The 22,720-nt window shown below is 42.6% G+C and overlaps 1 protein-coding gene across 1 annotated transcript in view; it reads left to right on the top strand.

Annotated features, from left to right (window-relative positions):
* agrn (agrin) overlaps nt 1-22,720 on the top strand; it is a 362,262-nt gene that overhangs the window by 186,540 nt on the left and 153,002 nt on the right. Inside the window, 1 exon segment of the mRNA XM_037773939.1 lies at nt 17,839-18,054. Within this exon segment, the coding sequence (XP_037629867.1) occupies nt 17,839-18,054 (216 nt within the window).

The following is a 22,720-nucleotide window of genomic DNA, read 5'->3' as shown; positions in this document are numbered from 1 at the left end:
GAAGCTCTGCGCTCGATATTTCCTGCAGGAGCTTTTCAGCCGGGCACATCAATATTAATCTATAAGCTTTAGGGGGAAGATAATGCCCTTTGCCTCCAGGATCTCAAATTCACTTCTAAATGGAGACATCAAGAAGGATCCCCTGTCCTATTTTCACTTTCTTTCCCCCATATGGTGGCACTAATACCGACTGGCAAAAGGCTAGTTGGCTCCATTCCTGCTTTAAACACAATTCAACACGCTTTGGCCTGCGAAATTGCTAATTTCTTCTCCAACTATCCTGAAATCTCTGCGGTGGCTACGGCAACGAGTCCATGGGCACCTCGTTGTGATTAGGCATAGCGATGAGGAGCATATGGAGGAGGCCGCCTCCCTTTTATCCAGTGCAGACCAGCTCAGCACTTGAGAGCTGCCGCTTCCTGGCTCGCCTTCCAAGCTCTCCCCAGGTTGTCTCTGAGTCTCATCCTGCTGCATCTGCCACGACTTGGGCTCTCTCCAGAAATCCTGGAGAAAAAGCGGAGCACCCTCTCCTCTCCATAGTGGGAGCCAACATGGAGGCCCAGTTTCCTCTCCAGCTCTTTACTTTAAAGGAAACTGCCGGTGGCTCGAGTCCCCTCCGGCAAGAGCAACCAGTAACATCGCATTCTGGTCGTATGGGAATAACTGGCAGGATGATTTGACGATTCAAAGGAGGGACTTGAAGTGGTCACATGTTTCAAGTCGTTGAATGCCAAACCCTTCAACTAGCACTCAGTAAGAAGTTTGAGCTCATATTTGCAGCATATTGGATTGTCTAGTATGAGAGAAAAATTCTGCAGTTGAGCATTTTATGGAACTGCAATCAAAATATCACAAATATCACAAAATATGTTGTGCTAAAACATGGTTAATTTTTGTTAAATTTGAAATGAAAAACATAATTTCCTACTTATTATCAGTGCTAGTGTTCAGGGAAATAAAGTAATCAGCCCTGCAAGTAGTGTTTACCATCGGAACGCTGACATGAATATCACTTTCAAATACAGTCTCCAACACATGAATGCAGAACAGAGCTCTTATACACTTCTTTCTCTGGCTCTTTGGCACTATTTGGGGGACGTTCAATGTGGTCGTTGGGATTCTGGGCTGCACCTCATCATCCATAATTGATTGAAAAATACAAAAATAAATACATGCATTTCAAAAGAAATAGAAAAAAAATAAATGCAAAAATAAATTAATTAATAAAAAACAAATAAATGCAAAAATAATTAAATAAATATAAAAAATAATTAAAATAAATACATAAATAAATAAAAGGGAAAATTAAACAGACAAGTAAATAAGTAGGGAAAGTAATACAAAGATAAATGAATAAAGAAGCAAATTGAAACAGAAAAATCTATTTATGTCACATTTTATCAGTTATTTAATGGCTACATTTATTTTTAATATTAATTTTCTAAATTTAATGACATTTATTTATTTATTCATTTATTTTTTATTTTGGCAGATTCCGTTGTTCATAACTTCCAATGTCGGGATAGTCCGGATCCCAGAGCTATAGATGCAGTTATGATGGTTAACGTCCACATAGAGCTGACTAACTGGATGTGGAAAAAAGCTGGATACTGGATAAAGAAAATCCCACTTCTATAACTCAGTCAGACTTCACAACAGATGAAGTGTTTGCTCTGAGAAATAAGGTCCCAGTGTTTGTGTGAGGCAGCCTCATATAATTATACATCATGAAACAGTGAAGTGCAGCCAGAGAGGACCTGCAGTCGATCAGTAAACAGATCCTGTGACTCCTGTGACATGTTGACCTCTGTTACAAAGAATCTCTTCCCGCCTGAAACACATGAAAACGCTTTCCGGGCCATAATAAAATGTAATTATTGCGGGGAGCTTGCACTTTGCTGCCTGGTATGAATTCAGCTTTAAAAGTTCGAGGATGAAAACATGGACAACTCCCAGACCTAACAACGCCGTGATAGCGACCTGTCAATCACAAAGTGGCCACGCCCTAAAACATCCCCTGCTTTGTGGTCTATCTGACTCTAATGGGACCATAATTTACTAAATGAACATCATGCTGTATTGAAGAAGACTTGAAACTAGTGATTGAGACCATAAACTCATGTTTACAATATTTACTGAGGTAATAAATCAAGTGAGAAGTAGGCTCATTTTCTCATAGACTTCTATACAATATGACTTCTTTTTGCAACCAGAGGAGTCGCCCCCTGCTGGCTGTTAAAAAGAATGCAGGTTTAAGGCACTTCCGCATTGGCTTCACGTTTCAGTCCCACAGGTTGCCTATTGGGTAGATGTAGATTTGACCTCTTGTAAGAGGCACATCCTGGGTGAAAACAACTTCCACATCATTAAAAACTTGCTAACTTTTTTGGCTGATAACCTCCGGGATAGGCTGCTATCTCTCCTAATCGGGTACGGGGCTTTGGCTACGAGGTGAAACCGACTGGCTCTGTGCAAAGTTGGCACCGCTGCCTAGTTTTCTCTCGGAAACTGGAGTGGTGTGTAGTGGAAATGAAGCAGAGAAAATGTGCCTGAAACCCCACGCTGTGGTAACAGTGACAGAGAGGCAAGCTTCACCCTTCTGCTACTCCTCCTCCTCCTCACTCACACCGACACTCCTTTTTAATGTATGAAGTTAGAGGAAATGCAACGCTGATGAAACATTTGATAATGGTGATGAGAGATGGAGTGAAGGAAAGTGGAAAGCGTGAAAACGCAAGGCGTGGAGAAGCTGAGATGGACGTTAGCTTTGGCACTTCGGTGTGATGCCTGCTACGTGTGTGCGAGATTACATGTCTCAGCATGTGCGTGTCCTTGCGATGCGTTCTCTGCATGCCTGTGTGGACGTTGTTCTTTGTGAGAAAATCGTCCCTCACACTCCCACACAATGCCTACTTTGCAATTAAGAATCGTGTGTGTTATGAAAACCAAGTCTTTGTATTTGGGGTCCATCACAGGTCTCTGGGAGGTGACGTGAGCTCAGACGACGAGCTCTGAGTTGTGAACAAAAGAGGGCTCCTTTTCCTCATAATACTGGCTTAGCTGAATAATTGAATTCAGGAGCGCGCTTAGCAGCCGTGCTGGTTTTCTTCATGTATATTGCAGACCAGTGGTAATCTGTTCTCGAGGAGCATCTCTGGCTGCCTGCTGCTGAGTTTGTGGAGGAGATGTGAGGTGACAGAATAGGGCTCTGTCACCAAACGCCTCCATTATTGATAAGATTGGGGCGGAGGGAAGCTTGGAGAGGGAACTGGAACAAGAGGAATACCGCGGATCTAAAAAGTTTGTTTCTTTGCCAACACACAGCTGGGTTCCATTCCTGTGTGACTCATTAGAATAGCAAGGCTACGTCTCTACGATCACTACGTCTTTCTGTCAACCTTCCTCCCTGTCCTCTTTCTAGGGCTGCACGATTATGGCCAAAAATGCTAATCATGATTAATTTATCACAATTGTTTCATTGATTTTAGGACAAAATATTGTTATTGCACTTTCATATTTACAGCGATGGTCGAGTGAGCTATAGAGTGACTGAAGAGAGGGAGCGGCGTTAGTGAGAACATGTGAGAAATGAAACGTTATTTCCCTGATTGTTTCCTGGCAGTATACGTTCTAAACTTCAAATAAACAAAGAACTAACTCTGCACACCTACGCATAACTCTGTGGGAAGAGGCCGAGTTGCCAGATTTTGAATAAATGCTGGCTTCCTGTCCGTTGGCTGTGGCTCAGCGCTGCTCTCGTCACACATACAGACACCACACAGATCATAGCTGCACTCACAGTACAGAGAGGATCAGGGGGCTCACTGGGCACATGCACATAACACAACCCATTCTCATCCGTGAAATACGGCCGTTTTGTATGTGTGTGAAGCCGAGGGGCGTGACAGAGCAGCGACATTTGACCGCCTGAATGGGCTGCACATCCAGTGCGCTGATATTGCTGTTTGCAGACGCCCAGAAGCGTCCCAGGTAAAACAAAATAAGAGAATATACAGGCAGAGGGCTGCAGGGTCTCTGCAGAAACAGACACCGCCACACACTTCTAGTGGGGCATAAGTGATGATTGAGAGGGATTATTTTAATTCTTGCACATTATACCTTTAAAATAAGGTTCTTCGTCACTTGACTTCAGTGCATTTTTTTCATTTTGCTGGTCTGATCTCTTTCATTACTCTTCTACTCTGCGGCATGACAGCTCCCAAAAAGTGAAACCAAAACATCTCGATCGCCCCCCTGCTGGCTGGCTGATAGTTTAGGAAGCGCTTCATTTGATATGCAGTGGAGGTCTGTGAGAGGAGCACGCATTTTAAACATCAGTATTGCAGCCGATCATCTTCATTTAATTGTGGGAAGCCAAATCACGATCGTGATTAATATTTGATAATTGTGCCGTCCTACCTCTTTCCCTGCTCCCTGTCCCTGCCTGATAAAGACAAACAACCAGTGTTTTTTTCTCACATACCCTTCATGTATTTTTCTCCCATAACAAGCGTGATTAGGCAGATGTTCCAAGCTGTCAAGAGCTGTCATATTTCAGGCCTGATTTATGAAGACGCAGCACCTGCTATAGCATGAATAAAAGAGAAAAGGGTGGAAGACGAAGTGAGCGTTTTGAAAGATGCGGCTACTAATAATTTGAGAATGTGGATGATGATGAATGTCAAGATATTTCAACACCCACATTGTATTTGCAGTGGTCTGCATGAGGAGAAAAGCAGTTGGCTGTTGGTTTATTGCACTGCAGAATTTGAAGTGAACCATAACTAATACATAACCCTTCTTGAGACCTTTATTGATCCCACACTCGGTGTAGGAGAACACGTCCTCCTGGCTAAATTAACAGGGGTCAATAGATTACCAATAAATCACAGTGTGCATAACCCCATTATGAACACGATATATTATCGCTGGCTGATCATGCTTCCACTCCAGACACAGCTCTGGGGGTTGGTTCTGAAATATAGTTTTTGAAACCTCTCTCAACAAGGTCTCAATTTAATTGCTTTGGCAGTCTCCGTGTTCTCATATGGCCACACAAAGTGTGCAAAAGGGATCTGCTCCAGGGTTTTGGAGTTACTTCTCACACTCAAGTAGGTGTGAAATATGCATTTGATTGTATTGTTCGAATGCCAAAAAATGAAAAATAAAATGTAGAGGGTGGGTGCCAATGCATGCAAAGTTGATTGTAAATGGTAAATGGACTTGCATTTAGTGCCTTTCTAGTCTTCCGACCACTCAAATTGCTCTACATGTCAGCATTCACTCATTCACACACACATTCATACACTGATGGCAGAGGCTGCCAGACAAGGTGCCAACCTGCCCACCAGGGTCTAATCTAAATACTCATTCACAGCACCATTTGTCTTTGCCTTCTAACATTGTTCCAAATCAATGTTTGAAATATGAAATCAGTTTTATGATGCTAGAGTTAAACGTTGGTTGGGTTTAGGCCACAAAAAACAACTTGGTTAGGTTTAGGGTAAGATCATGGTCTGGGGTAAAATAAGTACTTTATTAAGGGGTAACTTTTTCAACCTGGACCCTATTTTCCCATGTTTATTGTGTCTTAATAACTAATGGGAACAACTCTCTCTGAAACTGCTCCAGTATTGAGGGATAACGCTGTAACCAGCAACTGTGAAATGTTGCTGCGAGGGCAAATAAAACAGCGTCAACCGTTACGTCAACTAAAGTTCTTGTTTTTGCCACTGACAGGCTCAGATTGTTATTGTAAGTGTCATTACATTATGGAAAAAGGATCCTACAGAGAAATAAAACAAGACTCTTTCCATAATGTCAGACACTTACAATAACAATCAGAGCCTTTCATGGCAAAAACAAGCAATTTTAGTGGACGTAAATGACGGTGCCAGGTTGCCCCAATAGGATTACATGGCAGCCTAGTGAGCGGCTGCCATCTACAGCACTCTCCCTCAATACTGGACCAATTTCAGAAATTGTTGTCCCTATTAGTCAGTTAGACACAAAAACATGGGAAAATAGGGTATATTCTGAAGAACACCTATTACCCTTTAAGCTGTGGTTGGTTTTGCTTGGCACAAAAAACGACTTGGTTAGGTTTAGGTAAAGACCCTGGTTTGGGTTAAACAAGTGGTTATTAAGTTTGGGGTAATCCTTGTCATTGAAATAATAAACACGGGATTAAGGTTAAAGGATTAATCATGGTCAGGCTTTAAAAAACTATTTGACTGTCAGTTGGAAACAGAAAATGAACAGCAGTAGTCGTCCATGTTAAAGTCTAAAGTTTTATTGACCCATCCAACCACCCTGACCTCCTCCCTACGCAAAATTAAATATATATTGAGCTATTGTTCTCGAACCACACTGTACAGCTTTAACTATTTCACCTCAATTATTTCCTGTAGTTGTAAAACTGCTGGCTTACTTACAACGAAACTGAACTAGCCCAAAAAACAACAAAAAAAAAAACCTGCAGAATACATATTTGTGTGGAGCTCACTGTAGCTTTTGGTATGTTTTTTTTTTATTTACACTTAATGCCAGTGGGACTTCATTAAAATTAAAAAAAAAAGTAACCAAAGCCGAGGGAGTCTAGAAATAGCAATGACAAACTCTCAGAGCAGCAGTAGGAGCTGAGGTGACTGAGCAACAGAGTCCCAGGGAAGCTATAAAGATCTAAAGGCTGATGGCTGAGCCGCCATATATTTAAATTAGGACCTATTGATTTGATACAGGGATGTAAATAAGGATATTGAACTAGCCATACTGTTTTGAAGTAAACAGTGACATGGTGGGCACATTTGGTGCTTTCTTTTTTTCCTTTTTGTTTCCTCAAGGATATTGCTTCTGCGTCACTTATGCCACACGTTTCAGAGTATTTGCAGCTGGTGAGGATTTTCTTTGACTTACTGGAATGTAAGTGTAGAAACTGGGAGGGATTTGAATCGTAGCTACTTTCACTCTGCCTCTCGTATTTCGCTTTAACCTCCCCTCACCTTTTATTCTTTCTCTTATACAGTATTTATTTGAATAAAAGCTCTTCCAGTGCCTCCCTCCCCCCATCTTGACACTCTCTGTCTCCAACTTTATCTCTCATTCTCTGGAAAGGCACAAACTCATGCAAGCCTGGACTGTGCACGGGCGAGGAGAAGAAGCTGCCGTTTGGTAAATAAGTTCGTCCCGCGTGTCAGCCAGGGTCAGGGCCCGTGCAGGCGCTCAGCTGCACGAGCGCATATGTTACATTCAGGAGGCAGGAGGAGAGGGAAATTGGATTGCCCCCGTTATGTGAGGGAATGAGAAAATACTGTACCAGCCTCCACACACACACACACACAAAGGCAGGCAGACTCCCAAAACCCTCCGTCTTCAAGCTGCAGCTAAAGGCGCAGAGGAAATAAACGAATAGCTCTTTACAGTTTGTTTTCGTCAATTTGTTCATTCTGCCGTCGCCCTGATAAGAACAGCGCGGTTGAAAAAGCAGGACAAGAGAAAAGTTGTTTTCTTCTGAAAATCCTTTGAAGGAGTCTCCATTCTTTTTCCTTTCACTTAACTTGGTTTAAAGAAGCGATTTTCTCGTATTGAGCTGGTAAGGTGGGGTGTTCCTTTGTGAGCAGATGTTTTCTTTATTTCACGCTGGGTGGTGTATGATTGCAGTGGGATCAATAATTGACTGCATTGGTCCCCCGAGGACCACTAACCAGAGATCAATAGGAGACTTGTAGGGTTGCGTTTTCCCTTCAGATACTTTACTTGGTATAACTGCTTGCCCACCGTTGCGTTTATTTCTTAATTTTTTTGCAATGGCAGAATACATGACTTCTGGACTCTTGGCTCTTTGCTGTAAATAATCATATCGACGGGCGAGGATGGGAACTTCTCTGCAACTGTTAATCAATACGGCACCGATATATGGCTGCTCTTCACACCTACAGTATGGCCTCAGTGCTGCCGTTGTGAGAGAATTAGATTTTCAAAATTACATTCTCACCCCAAAGCATTTAGCGGCGGGAAAAGTGATGGAGAGAACTGAACAATCACAGAGAATAAAAACCTAACATTAAAGCGATGGTGGGCAGAATGTTTTTGACATCATTGGGCAAAAATTCCATAATAACCTTTTAGCATATTTTAATCCAAGTGTTCTGAGAGAAAACTAGACTTCTGCACCTCCTCTTGGCTCTGTTTTCAGGCTTTAGAAAATCCAGCTTAATATGGGAGCAGGTGGATTCATACAGAAGTTGCACGTGTGTGTGCGTGTGTAATATATATATATATAAATCACCTGTGTGGTATGACGGGAAGTTTCCACTCCCGACCTGATAGGCAAGCATCTCTGTGCCAGTTGCATCACTGTTCCCATAGCAACCTGTCCCCTCATCGCGAGGCCTTCTGGCTCAGCTACATTGATAGAGAGGTCCTAAACCCTCTTATAGAGAGAAAGGAGAGAGGAGAGGACTGTTTAAAAGCCGGCCGGGCCGAGGAGCACATCTGTATTACTTAGCGTCAGCTGAAAAGAAAGGCTCCCTTTATTTAGGAAGTAAGTGGAAGATGTCCCTCAGGAGTGCTAGAGCGTAATGAATTTAGACTCATTTCAACATTAATTGCGATGTCGCTCCGATGCCACCGAGGCTGTGTCTCCCTCCATCAACTTCGGTTTCCCGATTTCCTGACAGTCAGTAGGTCATTAGTCAATGTTGAAGCCGCCCGTGTGCAGATCTTAATCGTATCGCCGCACAATTGGCTTCACCTGAACGGGTTATTCAACACGTTTGCCATTGTGCGCCGCTGCCCCGGCCGTTCGCAGTAATTCAGCCGCTATTTCTCGTCACCCGTAGGTAAAGTTTCAGGGAATGTTTAATTATTCATGCGAACCTTTCCTATTCCGCTTTTTCCCCTTCCTTTTTCCCGTCCAGCTGAAGCACATCGGGCTGCTGTGAAATAATTCTGAAACATCCACAGGTAACCCCCTCTCCCCCGCAGAGAATAGTCTTCCTTCTCTAAAGTAGCCATTTTGAGTTTGTCAAGGCGATTCTGTCAAGCCTTATTGGGTCTGAATGCGCTCATGCTTGCCGCGACAGTCCATTTCTCCCCTTTTCACTTTATTTGAGGTAAATGCAACAAGGCAGCAAACAATGAAACTGATAGAGCATTTCACCACAAACACGGGCTGTGGGGACATTTTCTGCAACCGAGTAGAAACATTCTCAAAGTAATAGGAACTACTGGTTTTGGGGCCATATTTATTGAAATCTGTCCGTCTGAATCTGTGTTGAAAACAGGCAAGTAGCACAAATTGTTGCACAGATAACATATTATATAACGAAATTAGGGCTGTCCAATCGATTTAAATATTTAATCCCAATTAATCGCATGATTGACCGTAGTTATTGCAATTAATTGCAAATTAATCAAATTTTTTGTATCTGTTCAAAATGTACCTCAAAGGGAGATTTGTCAAATATTAATACTCTTATCAACATGGGAGTGGGCAAATATGCTTGCTTTGTGCAAATGTATGCATATATTTATTATTGGAAATCAATTACCCATCCACCTCCCTCGCCGCTCTAGGGTTAGGGTTCAACCCCCAGAAACCCTAAAGCTAGCCCTGTAAACCGCAGCACACATCAGACATCACAATGGTTTTAATACAAAAATCCAGATTTTTATTTTCATTAATAACTGTATTTATTATAATATAAATAAATAATTGGTCCATGGTATTGTTGGCTTAAAAGTGTTTTTGTCAGTTTCACTAAATTGACGCTTTTAATAACAAATAAGTGCGGCCGGGCAGATGAGAAAGAGAGTTACAGGGGTGAAAAGTGTGTTTTTTTCTTTTTCTTCGTTCTTTCTTTCCTCAGTGCAGAAAATGAAGAAGGGAGCCTACGGCTTTTTTTATTTTTATTTTATTATTTAATTTTTTTTAAGAGGGTGACCAGCGCGCCCCAGAAGGTGGTGCCCTAGGCGACCACCTATATGGCCTATGCCTTAAAGCAGCAGTGGGTAGAAATGGAGCAAATAGGATTAAAAAAGGTTATTTTTTATAAATACGGTCACTATATCCTGACAGTAGTGCATGAGACAGTAATCTGATTATATGTGCTTCTGTGGCCTCCTGTGTCTCTCTGTGTCCTCCGGTGCTCCTAAGGCATCTGCAGACTTCGCCAGACCGGAGGAAAGCAACCAATCAGAGCCAAGCTGGAGCTTTGCCGTCTCTGAGCAGCTGTCAATCACTCGCAACTCTGATCAAACGGTCAAACTAGGCAGCTTTGATGAATATTGAATCAATATTCTGTTACTATAATGTCTAGTTCAGGCATAAAATGTTTTCAAAAACATCTTGTAGTGTACTGTTTTAGCTGTAAAATGAGAAAGTTTGTGACCCGGCAGCCATGTTGAGATCATTTGAGGAAATAGCAAGCACCCGCCCACCAGCCGGAGCACAGCCAATAGGTTTTTTATAAAGCCTTAAACAGAGCCATGAGGAGGTGCAGAAGTCTAGTTTTCTCTCCGAACACTTAATTCAAATATGCTGAAAGGTTATTATGGCATTTTTGCCCAATGATGCCAAAAATATTCTGCCTACTGGCAGGTTTAAACTGGGATTGAATTTGAATGCACACTGTGTTGAGTCCACGTGTCTGCACTGTTGTAAAATGGTCAAAAAAAAGAATGTAGTATTTCGTACAATGACACGTGTTTGATCCACGAAAGAAATGACCCTGAAATGTGGCAACAGAGAACTATGCCAGACTTTCTTTCTACTCGTAAAGCCTTGACATTTTTTCACCGTGACTTAATCACAACAACCGCGATCCATCTCCTTTCATACCCACTGACGCATTGAGAGGCATTCTTTAGCCTCCGACACCATGTCATATTTAATGGATGCGCCGTCCAAGACGCGGGATGAAGTGTTACCTGCAAGACGTTTGCCTTGACAAGCGCAACTGGACATGCTGTCTTTTCTCTCCCCAATGGGATTTTCTTCCTACGCCCGCAACGAGAAAAAAAAAACAGCATGGAAGTGAAGCTTTTAACACTGCTGGGGTGGAGAGAGATTACCCTACACACGTACATGGACCGGCGGACATGCACACACACATATATATACACACACACTCCTTGCACTCAAAAAGACATTTGCACAAAGAATTGCAAAGCTTTCTTTCATGCTGTTTTTTTTAGATACTTCTGAAGTACTTGAAAAGGTGCATCTCTAACAAGTCTGACAGATGGAGCCGGGTATGTAGGGTTAGATTTTATAACCTTGGGATATAACGTTTTCTCTTGTTGTATTTCTACAGTTTTAAGAAAACCAAAGAATAAAACTGTTAAAATATAGTATTACTTTCTCACTGTTGAGATAATGTACAGCAGCCGTCACTAGTGAGCACAGTCTAAGACAAGGCCGTGCAGTCCAACCTCTCCATATCAAAAAAGGCATTTATGTTGTTTTTTTTGTTTGTTTTTTTACAATCATCATCTCCAGCTCAGCTGGAAGCTACTTTCTTGCATGGACACACCAGCAGAGCCGACTCTGATGCCTACGCACTCACGACACGCATACCACAATAATACACATTTAAAATCCACACTTCTTTTGACCACTCAAGTGAAGAGAAAATAATCTCCAAAGGTCATGCCTATTAGTCCCAGTGGCGCAGCATAGTTGTTCTCATTATAAGCACATCTGTTATTTGAAACATCTATATGGACTTTGGCATTCTCGCATTAGATGTGGTAAATCTTTCATTTTTATATATTATGTAGAGCCAAGAAATTGTTTTTTTTTGTATTGTTGATGATTATGGATAAAGTTATGTATGGATGGTACTGTAATGTGCCTACCTCAGAGCAAAGTGGAATGTGAACTGTCTTATATGTACATCTCAGAATACCTTTCAAAATGTAGACAGCTATCAAAATAATACAAACGCAAACTAAAACTCCAATTTGTCTCAATCAATGCTGGAGCCCTTCTTTAATTGTGATCATTTAAAGGACAATCACTACTTAGTCCAGTAAATGCTAATCCCCATATAGCATCCCTGATCTTATTGGTTCATTGGGGATTGTCGAAAATGTAAGACTGTGTAGGAGGCTAGATGCTAGCCATCAACCAACGGAGGTGAAATCCAGCCCTGAGGAAGATGGCCTGGATCTTGGTGCTATGGCATTTGCAGACCATGTGACGCCCCTGGCACTGGGACCTAGAAAACTTCTGGCCGTGAGCATTATCACAAAGCAATGGCTGTAAACTAAGACTAACAATATTCGGGGAATGAAAATACTGGTACTTGTATACTGAAACTTGAACCATTAGGTCTGACAAACACTCAGTTGACATTTTATTAGGTAGGCCTATGCCAGGGGTCAGCAACCTGCGGCTCTGGAGCCACAATGCGTCTCTATAGCTCCTCTCCAGTGGCTCCCTGTGGATTTTTAAAATGGAAAGAATAACTGTTTTTTGTTTACATTTAAATTTGTATCTATCATTGTTGTAGGTCTATGGTAATAACGGTACAACGGAAGTAGTATAGGGCCACATTGAGGAAAAAAAGGTCTGAGATTTCGAGAATAAAGTCAGACTATTACGAGAATAAAGTCACAATATTAAAAAGTACAATTGTATGTGTTATTTATTTTTCTCGTTAAGTTATGACTTTATTCTCGTAATATTACGACTTTTTTTCTCGTAAAGTTATGACTTTATTCTCGTAATATTACGACTTTTTTCTCGTAAAGTTATGACTTTATTCTGGAAATCTCAGATGTTTTTTCCCTCATTGGCCCCTAATACTCCGTAGTACATTTGCACTGGGCCCTCACTGCATTAGACTTATATGCTATATACTTAGACTATAAACTGTGTTACCTTCATCACAATGCTCACATGTTTTGCGGCTCCAGACAGATTTTATTTTTATTTTTGTATTACTTTTGATAGTAAAGGCTGCTGACCCCTGAGCTAGGCCTACAACTAGGGAAAAGTAATGGCGTCTTGGACCTGCAATGAATCCTACCTTCATGAAGCTTACACTGTTAGGCTACATACTGAGAGGTATTTCCAATATTTTGTCCACTCCATCTACTGAAAAGATTGAATAGCCACCACCATGTTTGTGTTATTTATATGTGAGCGTGAGAAAACATGCTAATGCTATTGCTAGTGCGGTACGTAGCAGCTGGAAAGGGAGAGTGGGGTAAACGTTTTGGTGTATGGTGTGCGCATGGCAAGCAGCTGTCATTGGAACGAGCGAGCCACCATGTTTGGACATCTCATTCATTGTTTAATACAGTCAAAGAGGTAAAGAAATGAACAGGAGAAGGTCCAGAGTCAGAGTCACTTTTATTAGCATTTATGCTAGCTAGCTGTTTCCTAGCTTGTTCCGTTGACCATAGCGACAATAGCGACTATGCTGCCTAATGCCTCCATTCTAAAATCAACGAGCCATGAATCCCACCACATGTAAATACATGTGTGTGTGTAACAATGGCAACAAAGCCAGAATCTCCTTATGTAGGCTAGTGCTAGCTGTTTAAATGTGTAAATACGTATCTGTTTATTATAATCGTAAGAGACACAACACCAGAGTTATATAGAACGCTACCTGTGGGAAAAAGCTTTACATTGACGTCCTGAATATTATGTTACATTTTAAGGTCCATATCGTGCTCATTTTCAGGTTCATACTTGTATTTTGTGTTTCTACTAGACATGTTTACATGCTGCAATGTTAAAAAAAAACTTATTTCCCTCATACTGTCTCCCTGAATATACCTGTATTACCCTCTGTCTGAAATGCTCCGTTTTAGTGAATTTCAAATGAATTGCAATGGAATTGCGTTGCTAGGCAACAGTTTGGGTCCATGTTTACTTCCTGTCAGCTGATGTTATTTACATACACTGCAACAGGAAATAAACTGGGACACATTTAGAATGGTTTACGTTTAAAACTGTGCAATGGTCTAAATATTGTATATTTGTGACATCACAAATGGAACAGAATCCTAACAGCAATTTCTGAACACGGGCTGCGTGTATTTCTCCGTATATTGAGTGTTTGATAGTTAACAGTATTTACATGGCACTTAAACCTGCTTATAATGTAAAAGACCTGAAAATCACACTTTTTACAATATGGACCTTTAACACATTTGTTGTTAGTAATCTTCATTGACAGACTTGAAGTCCGTTAGAAAACCATACAACGCCAACAACAATATTGAAATAGAAACAAACCATCCACAGGGTGACTGGTAGCCTAATCATGTAACACTAAAACAAGGATTGACAGCAGCGTGATAATGGCGTTCTGAGAATCATTAAGCCCGATAAATTTGTACATCAGATTCGTTAATAGAGCCTAGAAAGTGTTGACTCCTGCATTACAGAACACCGCTTGCACTCCACACCTGGGTTTTTGAAGTAATCCGTCTAAACACATGTAGAATTTTCTTGCCAACATGTTAGCTTGAGCATATAATATAATGTGTCTTTTAAAGTAAAGCCTATCTGTCTTCAGGACATGTACACAGGATCCTCGTTGTTTTTGTTATTGTGTCTGCACTCCTCAAGATCACCTGTCAATCAAACTGGGTCAGGGCCAGTTCGATTTTGTTGTTGACAAAGTTTTTGTTAGTGGTGGTGCTGTTGCTTTCAGCCGTGGTAGATAACGCCGTTCATATTGACTAACCAAGAACTCGCAACTTGTCAAATGTAATCTGTTCTCCGGCAGCAGGGGGATTTCCCCCAGGAAAGAACTCCTAGTACATAAGTAAGCAGTTTGTACACTCAGTTCCAAGGCCTGCACTTGATACCTTCACTTTGACAGAGCCCTCGTGCTCTGGTGTCAGTCTTTTGTCAGTCAGCTAAGCTCGAGGGCCAGAGTGAGATTCCTCTTATAGCAAAACATTGGTGGAAGAGATCTGGTTACAAACCACTGCTGGGCATTCAGGATCTTTCCTCTCCAGGTGGTGTATTCACTTGCACTGTTTATAATCTGTAACTTTTTGTGAGTTATTTTAATAACAATATTATTTACTTTATGACTAATTAGCTGCGTGATATAATTGGGATTGGCCCCGGTGCAAATTCTTTTCTCGGGCCCTGGCCCCGTGCGCAACACATGCACGTACACACAACAAACACCTCCAGACAATTGCAAAGCAGACAATAGCTATGCACCATGGAGAGGCTCACCATTGCAACTCCCATACTGCAAACCAGCCTTAGATCAGCACCACGGACAGCAGCTGGAGCACCACATTTATCAAAGCTAATTTACCAACCTGCCCTGGACTCAGCAGTCCGAATGTTATCACGCACACAGATTTCAGTAGGTGCCCATTTCCCAACATATGAGACGTACAATTACAAGGTCTTGTGGCTCCGCAAAGTCATTAACAACACTGCTTAAGAACCATGTCCTTTTATATTGGAATGTCCTGGCCGTGAGCGATGCAGCATGACGTGGCACTTCCGTTTGAGGTGAACGTTTGTCAGACAACCAGCTGTTTATATTCATTCCTGTCGCTTCGCCTTGAAATCGCCTCAATGAGACCAGGAGCGGCTGATTGATGAAGTTGAAATGAGGAGTGTATCTATATGATACCTCCCATTTAATTACAATGACCGTAATGGCTGGGAGGGAGATCGCGAGAGAGCTGAAAGTTTCCTACTGCTCTCGGCTATATTGTATGTTGATTTTCAGTAAATATCACATATTAAATTTGTGTTTTCTGTTTAAAAAGAACAAAGGAAACATAAGTGGTTACGTCTCCAGTCTGATCTCGAGCGCACAGTGATTGGTAGCCTTCGTGGTTTGTTTACAATGTCGTAACAGAAAGTGCATATAATGGATTCAGTGTGGAAGGTGGTTTTTGGGTCCCTGACAACTTCTGGGCACCGGTTGCACCATCAATACTCAAGCCTCTGTGACTAATACTGGAATATACTGGTGTTACCTATATTGTTAAAGAAACACAGCTGATACATTTAAACCACAGAGATTGTTGTTGGTCTCCCGCAACCTCGGTCTCTTGTGTTTTTTTTTATTTCCCTGTGTCACTATCACACACCCTCCCTCTCTCTTGTACACGTCTGGACACAGTTCGATTGAATTCCACCTCTTGTCACTCCCGCTCGCATGGCTTCGCCTCCGAGCCGGCGTGCCGACACTCGCCGCAGTGCACAAACACACGCGGCGCGTGGTGTGAAGTGATGGCAGAGCAGTGGGCCAGTCCATGACAAGGCCTTCATGCTAGCACCTGGTGGTGGTGTGTGTTAGACACCTAATGCCTACACCTCTCAGACACACCATACGCTGTCAGGAATACAGATGCATTCATGGTAGCTTCTCACACACACACACACACACACACCACACACATACACACACACACCACACACACACTCGCTTCTTTTTCCCCCTGGTACAAAAGAGATGAGCTCAGGTAGCTGTCAGGCGCTCTCCCACAGGGAACAGTGGCAAGTCAAAAACAGCCTCCTCCGACTGTCACTCCACACACACACACACACACACACTACACGCACACACACACACACACAGACACACACACACAACACACACACATTCACACACTGTGCTTCAGTGTGAGGAGAGAGAAAGAATGAGATGCCTTGGGCAGATGCTGGACCAGTTGTCCAGGCTGCACACAAAGAGTTTTATGTGTGTGTGTGTGTGTGTGTGTGTGTGTGTGTGTCTATCAGACTGTCGTTCTGTCTTCCCAGTACCACAAAAGTCATCTGCCAGCGAGTCCAAGTGGACATGCCGCCTTGCATTTAGTCTTGGCCTGGGAGCAACTGATAAGAAGTAGCTCTGTGTGTGCACATGTCTGAGAGTGTGTGACATGTACTGTATATCCCCAGCAGTGACACCGGTATGAGGACTTTTTTTAAAGTGGATTTTTATATGTTTTCGTCCATTGATTTCCAATCAGGTTTGGTACCTGTGAGAGCTCACCATCTCTTTTAACGCCCCCCCAGTGCTGAGGCAAGGACGTCACGCCAGCTGGCTGCCCAACAGCCCTCAAAAAGTGGGCACAGAGCCACAGCAGCTGTAGCTGCCACAACTCGGGTGAATTACTCTCTAAGTTGATGCTGTGTAAGCACACAGGTACTCCTTGTTTGCTTTGCGCATTCAGTAGACAAAGTTTACAGTTTGCTGTTTCTCACTTGATCAAAGCAAAGGAGTTGGCGGGAATGTGAGGATCAAAGTCTTAAGAGTTGTTGTGTAGCCTTGAAGTGTTTGGCTAACCTTGGTTTGTCTCCGTGTTGCCGTCCCTCCGTGTTTTCCCGGACGGCGGATCATTGATGCTTCAAAGTCTCTTCAGAGGATGAACATAAACTGTCCACAAGACTGCTGTCTGTAGATTGATTTTAATGTTGTTGCTGACTTTTTAAAAAATTCTCAACATTGAAGCTTTTCCAAATCCTGCAATAGGCTCAGCACGCCCAACAACACACTGCGCTCGCTCTGCATGGGTGGACACATTCTCCCGGAATGAATTGAGAGCATCTGTTTGCTTTACGCCAGGATCACGTTAAATCCCTGATGCATTTTTGTTGCTAAACTGTGTAGATTTCTGCACAAAGACCCCAATGGCTGACGGATATTGAGATGAATCAGCTCAGACGTGCCTGTCTGGTGTTCAACTTTCTTTTGCATTCACTCATGAAAAGTGAACTTTGCATTCAGGTTTGTGGTCAGACACCTTTTGAGTTTCTGGAATTGTAACAGAAAGCTCATTTGATAAGATGTTCTTGTATCAATCCTAACACCTTTCTTTCTTCCTGTCTGGCAGGCTGCAGAGGGATGTTGTGCGGCTTCGGCGCCGTGTGTGAGCGTGACCAGACGGACCCGGCCAAGGCTGAGTGTGTTTGCAAGAGAGCGGATTGTCCATCCTTGGTGGCGCCTGTTTGCGGCTCGGATTCGTCCACCTACTCCAACGAGTGCGAACTGGAGAAAGCCCAGTGCAACACACAGAGACGCATCAAGGTTCTGCGCAAGGGGCCCTGCTGTAAGTACAAAAACCCTTCCAACCAACCACTGTTGTTGGTCCTTCTCACAGATTGCGATTTGCACTGCGCTCGCCACTGGGTCCAGTGCACATCACAGTGTGCTGCGCCTTTGCTTGGCGCAGCAAAAAGCCGTCGTTGCACCGCTCAAGCCATTGGAAAACACTGGGTTTCAGAGCACGGGGGTGCGGTTGCCACATTCTGTGTGAAAGGCCCATTAGAGAGCTATACATGTGTTTCAGTGCAAAGTAACTAATCAAGGGTTTTCCACAGTATTTATTGAAGAATAGCACCGCTAATACAGCAGCTCCGCTAACATTGCATTTCCTATAACTTCCATACATCCCTTTTCTTCCGCTTCTCCGGGGCCGGGGACAGCAGGCTTAGCAGGGAATTCCAGATGTCCCTCTCCCCAGTAACGTTTTCCAGCTCTTCTTGAGGGACCAAGAGGCGTTCCCAGGCCAGATGAGATATACTGTATAATCTCTCCAGTGTGTTCTGGGTCTACCACGGGGCCTCTTACTAGTTGGACGTGCCCAGAAAACCTCCAAAGGGAGGCGTCCAGGAGGCATCCCGATCAGATGCCCTTATGCATTTTACATAAATGTCAGTATATGGATGCTCTACACGGAGATGAAAGTGACGGCTGGCTTGACCGCACGTTACCGAAATAAGAAAACGTTTCCTTATTGTTAAATAAATAGTTCAAATGAACAAAAGTTGGAACTTTTTCACAATTTGAAAACAATAGAGGCTGCTGTTCTGTATTTATGAGATCACCACACTGCAAAAAAACAGCTTGATATCATTCTTTGAAGATTCTTTTTATGTCAGCGTGTGTTTTTTTTTGCAGTGTTACCATTAGTATATATTGGGGTTTGAACATTTTTGAGAGATCAAATCGGTGCCTTTGATCCAGAAAAGATCAATCCCAGAATCTACAGCATTAACAGGAAGCAATCTGACCCTAGACTGACACTCTCCATTAAACCGCTCTGAGAGTTGTATTTCAAAGCTGTGAAGTATAGGTGAATAAACTGCATAAAGCATGGTGAATGTGTGGGTTTGAAATAATAGACACAGGACTTGGTGTGTTTTGATCTTTGAGACAGCAAACTAGCATGGTTAATTCATCACACAGTCTCTGAGTGACACTAAATCGCGTGTTATTGTCAAGTAAATGGATTTCTATTACACCCTGTCCTAATACAACAGGCTTTTCCTTCCTATCTGTATCCCCCAATAATAAAACACGTCCCCATTATGTCCAGCCTATTGTCTTTCCAATATGGCTGCGCTCCCAGCGCTTAAGCACCACCTGCACCCTCACAAACAAAAAAGTGTGCCACTCACTGCTCCCATTGGTAGCCGTCCAGTGTGTGTTTTATCCCCTGGCCCCTGGTGGGTGCCTACACTCCTGCTGTACCTCGCATTGCTTCTCTTTAGCAAAGCCCATCAAGATCCAGGGCTCTGAGGGGAGCAGCAGATTCCTGCCAAAGCTGCAACATTGCAGCAGCCTCAATAATAACTATAGTGTTTTGTCAGCGTCGTGCCTGCCTGCCAGTGTGGGCCCACTGCTAATTCCAGGGGTCTGATTACAGTGCCGGCTCGGACCTGGCACTAATAACAAGCTTGGTGACTGCTCAGCTCTGGCAGAGAGGAAATAAAGAGATATAAAGGACAGAGAGAGGACAGAGAGTACAGCGGGGAAGCATCTGGAGAGGGAGGGAATCATGTTGAAAGAGGAATGAGATATGAAACATTTAGTGAAGCAGGGGGATGCGAGAGTGAGTGAGTGAGCGAGTGAGTGAGTGAGTGAGCGAGCGAGTGAGCGAGTGAGTGAGTGAATAGGTGAGCAGAGTACAGCAGTAGATTAAATCCGGGGAGAGAAAGTAGTGCGAGTGCTGTAATGATGGAGGGTTAAGGCCATCAGAAGCACCATAATTACCACTGGCAAAAACAGCAGGCAGTCACTAGAAAAAAAATAATAAAGTAAAACATAATAATAATGATGATGCTAATGATAGTATTGCTGATGATAACGACATGCTCACCACCAGAACTGAGACTTTCTCTTTTATCACATCCGGAAGTCAGAAGCTGCTTTTTCATTCCTGCGTCGTCTGCATGTTCATTAGCCCAGTATAATTGATGCTAATAGTAAGGCAATTTTAATGTCAACTCATGTCAGCTCTTTGTGGAGTGTAACTTGGGAGACTGGATATTTTTAAGTAAGAAGTTGGATTGAAAAGATGAAATCTGCAAGTGCATGGTGTCCATCGCGGTAGCCTTGCTAACTTACAGTATTTTATTGTAATGTAAAATGTTGAACAATGAAGAAGCACATAACACGACTGCCTTTAACGTCACTACTTTCTTCAACACATTAAAGTAACTTGCGATTTTTAATTAACTTAAAAATCCAACGGGCCACCGTCGGGGCCGACCGCTATTGGATGTTTCGGAGGTTGTGGCGGGCTCAGTTTTAAAGCTAGAGTGAAGAAACAAGCACCATATGAAACTACACAAACCTGAGAAATCTATTGGTACCAAACATGTCATGTTAGCTTGTCGCAAAGAAGGCTAAATAACGCCAAAATGATGTTAAAATTAACCTCCAGTAATGTGAATGGTTCTATGGGTACCCACGAGTCTCCCCTTTACAGACACGCCCACTTTATGATAATCACATGCAGTTTGGGGCAAGTCATAGTCAAGTCAGCACACTGACACACTGACAGCTGTTGTTGCCTGTTGGGCTGCAGTTTGCCATGTTATGATTTGAGCATATTGTTTTATGCTAAATGCAGTACCTGTGAGGGTTTCTGGACAATATCTGTCATTGTTTTGAGTTGTTAATTGATTTCCAATAATAAATAAATACATACATTTGCATAAAGCAGCATATCTGCCCACTCCCATGTTGATAAGAGTATTAAATACTTGACAAATCTCCCTTTAAGGTACATTTTGAACGGATTTATTTGCGAGGATTGGACAATCACGTGATTAATTGCTTTTAAATATTTTAATCGATTGAGTATCAGATAATTAATTAAAAAAAAAACTCACAAAGTAATATTTTGTCAAACCCATACAACAGCGTGGTCTATAAAATAGCATTGTAGTAGTGTCTCGCAGATTACCTGGCTAGCGTTAGTGCTAGCTTGGCTACGCGTGTTGGTCCTTTAAAGGAATACTTCTCCCTTAAAATTACCATTTGTATGTCAATTACTCACCCTGTGTTACCTTGAATTCTTGAAAAAAACAAGTTTTCAAAAGACAGATTTTTTCTCTCATGCCTCCATGTGCAGTATAATCCAAGCCTGGTTTATCCAGTCGTATGCTCAGTACTCCCCAAAACTTCGCCAAAATCTTACTATTTAAAACACTGCATGAACTCGCAGCTAAAGCATGAGACCGTAGTGGCCAAAGTGTTTTAAATAGTTTTGCTGTTGTTAAAGCTGACCTCCATTTACTTGAATTCATCGAGGTTTTACTCACTTTTTTTTAGAATTCTTCAAGAATTCAAGATAACACGGGGTGAGTAACTGATACACAATTTAGACTCAACTCCATTCACACATCCTGCAATAACATCTAAATAGTTCACATTTTTAGTGCAGGTCATGTAGAATCCACCATTTCTTTGATTACCTTTTTGGGCGAAAATAGTAACTGCTGTGAATAAGGTGGTAAGTGCTGTGGCAGGGCACACATTGCTACTTTTAAAACTGTTATTCACAAAGGTTAAAGACATTCTTTTCATTGGTGGATTTGCCCGGAGCTCACAGACTCAACCCCGACTCCATATGTTGACAAAACTGCCAGGTACTGATGCCGGTGACCTTAAAGCCTAAACTGTAGGCCGCCAGTGCTTTTATCAAACGGAAATAGAATTTATCTTTTGTTGCATTGTATGTTGAAATTAAGGCAATGCAATGCAACACACATGGTCAAGTGTGTGCCAACCACTTTACTAGTTGTCATCTGTAGGTATGCAGTATGTACCTTTGCTTCTATTGTAACATCCTTGTTGAAAGCTCCCACACATCACAAAACGACTTTTGTCAATAGGAAGTGTATGTAAGGGCAGACGATCAAAGAAACAAGGGATATAAGGAACACAGGATGGAAGGTTCAGCCAAGTTGTAAGCTGTGGTTTGTGTGTTTGTGAAGGTGAAGGTACTAGAATGCGGGATAGTGTATGTAAAGGCCCTGACACACCAAGCCGACGATCAGTTTGAGGCCGTCTGTGAGCGTCCGTCAGCCTAGCCTTTTCGGTGTGTCCCGCACCGTCGGCTTTAGTCTGCCCATGTTGGAATTTTTCCAGCCAATTCAGCATGTTGAATCCCTCACACAGGCGCAGAATGTACGTGGCAGTTGGCCTGTCGGCTGTAGTCTTTGCGGTGTGTTCGAGTGCAACGTTTTGGCCAAGACAAAGGTGACGTGAGGCGACTCAACAGGCGGCCTTTGTTGCCACTAGTTCTTTGATGTCGGGTTGATGTGTCTGGACCTTTAGGGATGTCCTCATTCTTAGTTGACTGATGCGGGGCACAAATTACACAAAAATCAAGCCGATTTTGGGCCCGATTCTCCCCCTTCCGATGATCGTCAGCAAAGCCCCGATTTTTTGATGGTTTTAAAGATTATCTTTCCATATATTCC

This window comes from Sebastes umbrosus, chromosome 6 (assembly GCF_015220745.1).
Source record: "Sebastes umbrosus isolate fSebUmb1 chromosome 6, fSebUmb1.pri, whole genome shotgun sequence".
NCBI classification, from domain to species: domain Eukaryota; kingdom Metazoa; phylum Chordata; class Actinopteri; order Perciformes; family Sebastidae; genus Sebastes; species Sebastes umbrosus.
This window is presented reverse-complemented; position numbering and strand designations above follow the sequence as displayed.